The sequence below is a fragment of the Opisthorchis viverrini genome (genome assembly GCF_000715545.1).
Source record: "Opisthorchis viverrini unplaced genomic scaffold opera_v5_5, whole genome shotgun sequence".
Classification (NCBI taxonomy): domain Eukaryota; kingdom Metazoa; phylum Platyhelminthes; class Trematoda; order Opisthorchiida; family Opisthorchiidae; genus Opisthorchis; species Opisthorchis viverrini.
The window spans coordinates 2,923,554-2,929,111 of NW_008751661.1; the positions used below are offsets into that span (position 1 = coordinate 2,923,554).

General features: G+C 45.1%; 1 protein-coding gene across 1 annotated transcript; it reads left to right on the forward strand.

Annotated features, from left to right (window-relative positions):
* Positions 1-4,640: 4,640 nt before the first annotated feature.
* On the forward strand, positions 4,641-4,886 carry T265_00538 (hypothetical protein; the record flags this gene model as incomplete). The annotated part of the gene is made up of 1 exon (XM_009164342.1): positions 4,641-4,886. The coding sequence occupies one exon, from the start codon at positions 4,641-4,643 to the stop codon at positions 4,884-4,886; it is 246 nt and encodes an 81-aa protein (XP_009162606.1).
* Positions 4,887-5,558: the final 672 nt, after the last annotated feature.

The following is a 5,558-nucleotide window of genomic DNA, read 5'->3' on the forward strand; positions in this document are numbered from 1 at the left end:
CTTCTGAAATGCCCATTGTGCAGCACTGGTGAGCACGAACTTTATTACGCGAACACCTGTGGTTCCCTATCTCACCCACCTCATGACCACTGGGTGAAGCTTCACAGCCGAACTTTTAAAACTAATATTCGCACGATATGTTCTCCATCGTAAATGGTTTTCGGTCCTACTGTTTTCCTTCATGTTGTTAGTTGCATCCTTCAGTTTTTGTACCCATGCTGTTTACATAAATATGCGTCTCAGTATCCAAGGTAAAGGGTTGCTGGAAAACCAGCAATGATGAACAAAAGAAATGCCTTGTCTTGTCCTTGCCTACACTTCAGAACGCTTCAGCATATGCTCTTGTCTGATGTGTACAGACTTCTACGATATTGCACCCTCCGCTTTCCAACTCCGCAGACTCGTCTGCCTTCCTTTTTCATTCTATGCAATTTTCCTCGTCATCAGGTAGACAGACTCATCATATATTGTGAAAACCGCTGATATGATCCGGAAATCACGTCCTACGGAAATAGATATACAAGCTATCCAGAGAGAGCATCTTGTGCTAAGGCTGTTCTCATCATGCACCATAACCTTGAAGAAATTCGGACTTTCAGGTAGGAGAGTGTGCTTGATTCAGCATAGTAATTGAAACTGATCATGAGCTACACGGCACTGGAACAAGAAGTAACGGAAGATGAAGAGTTAGGGCAATAAAAATGAGCAGCATTATAACCATTGAGTTCGCCGTAGTGTCATTACTGCCACTTTCCAACTTCAAGCATCTTCAAAAGTACTCGGACAGGTGATCAAGACTCTCAACCAACGCCGTTCCGTTAGCGCTATCCTACACACTATAGACTGACTTCCGCGAAGTTCCTTCCAGGCTCGACCTGACATGTGGAATAGAGCGCACCCTAGTGTTCGCGCCGCCAATCGGTGTTGTCGTTCGAAATGCCCAGAACCCACGGTCACAGTTCCGCATTGATCAGTAGCTTGCTCAAGCAGATGCTCGAGCTGCTTTGTATACAACGATGGTCAAATGCAGATCCGTTTTGCATTTCACGTTAGCCTACACACCCGTGGCAAAGTATCTTTAGGACCAACGCGTTGTACAATCGACCCTTGTAAACGTAGGTAATTATCCACGATCGTTACAAATAACCCCGACAGACAAATGACGTTCTTGCCTCAGTAGTTCACGACTTCATTTCCGAAGTTATGTCACCACCACTAGAGGTGTTGTATTCAGAAACTCACGACCCCAAGCATCTCATCCAAGAAAGCTGGAGGAGGTGTCGGAGTAGGTCAGCCTTGCACAAGAACCTTGCTCTTAACGTAATAGTATCTACGTTTACCGCATTCACGAGGCCATCCTCTTAATCCGGGTCATGGAGTCTTTTGTCTGGAGATACAACTGAACCACTCTCAGTAACGTATTGAACAGTAATTATTAAGATGGCACTGATTACGATATTGGGCAGCTTTGGCGAACTTCACTGGTTATTTTGAAGTTTCGCAATGGAAAGTAGTACAATCGAAAGCGCCCAGACGCTTCTCTGTATATGGTCCTCGAAGCCCTCCGAAACGTATCTAGTACAACACCATAAGCCGCAAACAGCCGCTTTGACCATCGTGTCGAAAGCAACACAAATATCAAGAAAAGCAATGATCAGATACCACTAGACAACGTGTCTGTGCCTCGAGATTCGTCTGAACCACTTTCGATGTGGAGCCCCGGCCCCCTTCTCGCGATGATTCAGTGCGCGTATCCAAAATGTTGTCCAGAGAATGACATCTCCCAGTATTTCGGTATCGTGATGTTGTTAGCCGTCCGTCTTCACTCAGAGAGTCAGTGTTTTCTACCCGGAAGTGCCAAAAATCTGTGGATAGAGGACGGTTAGTCAACAGCTTGAACCTTAAAAAGCTCCGATGGAACCAATCCTTTCTTCTTAATTGGGCCAAGTTTGGACGGGTGGGAGAATCAACAGAAAGAGCTAAGCTCCCCAACCAGTTGGAAGAGGACTTAGAGTGCTTTGCCCATTAATTCATACATCAAAGGTCATTCGAACGTTCCGTCGAGCTCAAAAGCACTCATACTCTTTTGCGACCAACAAATCCTGTCAGCTAGACTTGACGACAATGGTAGTAATTCGTTTAGACTAGTTCCCTTTTTCCGGTTTGCTCCTCCGGATCACACAATCTTTCGAAGTTTCCCTTGACGACTGACAAATTACAGCCTGTAGCACGGCATTCTGAGTGCAATCAGGACCAGTAGTCCTCCGTAGGTGAACAGACTTGTTGAAAATTCACTCATCGAGTGCACGCCGACAATGAATGCCGATTTTCGCCGCACCTTCACAGATTAAGGGTTTGATTGACGAGAAATGCATTAAATCAGAGTATAATATGGGATGGATGAAATACATTCATTTGCTTTCACTTAGAACGTATGGTTGATGGAACTTCAGGGGGTACGCCTACCTCCTGACCCCCGAGAAGGAAGAAGCCAGTGATGTGTTGTGTCAAGGTCACTATGGGATATTTGCAAGCACTATGGACCGTTCATGTAAATTTGAGCGCATCAGAAGTTGGAATAGTGGAAAGAGCGCATGCATTTCGTCAAGGGTCATTTTTAAATAACAAAGTAAACAAAACAATGGCGCCGCCCCTGTGGACACTACATCTCAGTTACATTCGCATGGCTATGCGTCACACTCATGAGAAATAGACTACTGACGCCTTGGTCTAGTGTTTTGAACTTTGCACTAAAAATCCCTCTACTGCAATTGGAAGCTTGTCGCGAGGGCAGACGACAGCTCCTTCCTTCGCTCTAATCGATATCTGCCTCAAAATAGTCTACTGAGATTGTTGTAAGTAGCCGAAATAATTCCATCTTTGGTATCGCCCGCAGTGACCAGGCAGTAAATAGAGATAGGGTGGGGCTGAGTCAATTCCGACTGGCTGCTGCTGCTGAAAATTTTCTATACTGATGATTGATAACCGTCCAAGCTGGCGTTTCAACGGTTTGCCTCTTTTCAAACCACTGGCTAATATTATTTAATCGATCGTGTGCTAGTATGACCGACTTGGAAAAAAAAGAATGCATTCGGGTGTGGACAGGCATGACTGGGATCGATTTGGGTGATAGAATACTCAGGAGGTGGTTTATTCTGAATACACCCGTAGATGCTTCAGTAAGGCCAACCTCACAGTCCGTTGACATGGGTGCATTGTTTGCAAGAAGTGCGAAAAAATAATATATCGGAGTTATCAAATCCATAGATGATGTAAATACTCGGTGTTGATTTCCCCACACATGATTTTGAGTCACATGACGACAATCCCGAATAGGAAGAATTAAGTTCGAAAGTCGAATGTAATATCTACACAAAAGTAAGCGAGAGTACACGAAAACCTCAAGTATTCACTTTCGCAGGGTCAAAAGGGGTGCACGTTTGGCGCTGACCGACAGCGCACACAAGAATGTTGGTTCGGTGGTTGTAGTCATCCTATCCGAGATCAAATTTGTGATTGTGATTAGTGTTGCGACCACACGGATGTCATGGTTGGATAAGTCAGAATAGACCGAGCAGATGGATTGCGAATGCGGTGCAGTAAAATACTTATACACACGCACACACATGCGAGCATATCAATGTCGGGCAGAACGGCCATTGTGGCAAGACTAATGACGGGAGTGAAGGCCATGTCAGAGGAAAAAACAGTGGAAATCAATAAGCACGCAGGCTGAGTAGGTAAATGAATAGGTACTTAGATGTCCTCATTGGGTCCTATGTAATGGGAGTACGCCCACTGACGACAATACAGGGTTTTCATAATTGAAGAGGAGGCCTTAGGTTGATCCTCTGAAGTTTCGAGTGGACCTGGAGAGACTACCCTTCAGCTCGGATAACACACAAGTTCCTGATGGATTACTTAAATAGAAAGACTATTCAGAAGAGAGCAGAATTTCACCAAACCCGCTTGTGCGACAAGTAGTCAGGCGGTTTAATGATCCTTAAGGTTCCTTATTGCAGGCCTTAAAGACCCTTCATGAAGAGCCGAAACAGGAAAACTGCTTGATGTACCGTTGTAGGTTAGTTTGACCGGTGCACCGACTGCAATGGGTGTTCTGCTCTCCCTATTTCACGTAGCGTTGCTGGTACTTGACACTGTTCGGCTTGAAATTCACTCACATGTTGGGAATTATATGACTACCTTGAATGATCACTCGGTATCATTTAAAAACTGGCATCAAATCCCCAAAAAGTGATTTGCGTTACAGTAACAGAAAATGTGCTTGCTCCCTTCTGACAACTAAGCAAAATCCAGGCTCTCCAACAGCATGATGAAACTGCCATATATCAAGTCACACAAACGATCGGATATTCTCTACATACGTAAGATCTACGATTAGTTACGACGAACTAGCTCAAAGTGCTAGAAAATACATGATGACGTGGAGTGCATTAGACAGCTCGGCTCAGACAACTGTGATGTTCTCTTCTGGCCTACGAGGAAATTCCGAATTGGAACCTATGTGCAGCTGATGAGTAGAAATACCTGAGAATTTGGAAAAAGGTGCGCTCTGTTTCAATCCGCTACTGATTCGATCCAGACGGTCTGCCAAGTTGTGGATATCTGGATAATGATCGATGCTTACAAAGGATTGCAGCACCACCGAGCAAATGGATTTGGCTTTGATCAGTGTTCACGCTGCTTATTTGGGAAGGTGTTGGGAAGCTCAGTCAGGGGAGGTCGTGACCGATCCCATCACAATGCTAACAGAGGCAAAAGCACCGTGCGGTGGGGATCCGGTCTCAAAACCGAGGGATTCCCGTAATCGTGGGAGAAAGAAAATTAGTCAGCCGAATTGGATGATGACACAGCTACTGTACTGACATCGATGGAAGCATTTCGAACCGAGAATAACTATGGTCACGTGTATGGAAACAGTCCAGAGGCTGTAGATCCCTTGAACGACTGTCACTGCGAGACATTTGGGGAGGTGGCAAGTGACTGAAGTCAGGCGCAAATATTTCTCCCCCCAGCAGAAGTCACCTCTGAACAAGAGCAAATTTTGGCAGGCCATTGGAGTGTCCTCCAGAAGATATCAAACGAGGGTTCGGTCAATCAGAGGAGAAGTGAACGAACTATTGGCGTGCACCAGATGGACGATAGCCAGGCGCGGTTTCAGTTTAGAAAAGGCCCTTGTTCAATGACGTATGGTACCAGGGAAGTAACTTGTGGTTACGCAACTTCTTAACTGTACGTAGGGAAACTCACGGTAGCTGAATTCAGTGCGTAATGAGTCAAAGTGAGACAAATACAGCGGTACTTATGGAGCACTCCGTTCGAGGGCATAAAATAACCCTCAGCGTTGGCCATATATGAAGAGAGAAAGTGATTAATAACAGTGGAGGTGTATTGGATAGGACAGTTACTCAAAGTGAATCGGACCACGAATAGACTACGATGTTAATGTAATTCTTTGCATTATAAACAGCTGGAATGTCTTGATTTCGTCAAGCTAACACTCTAAATCACACAGCACACTAGGCGAATGGTGTACA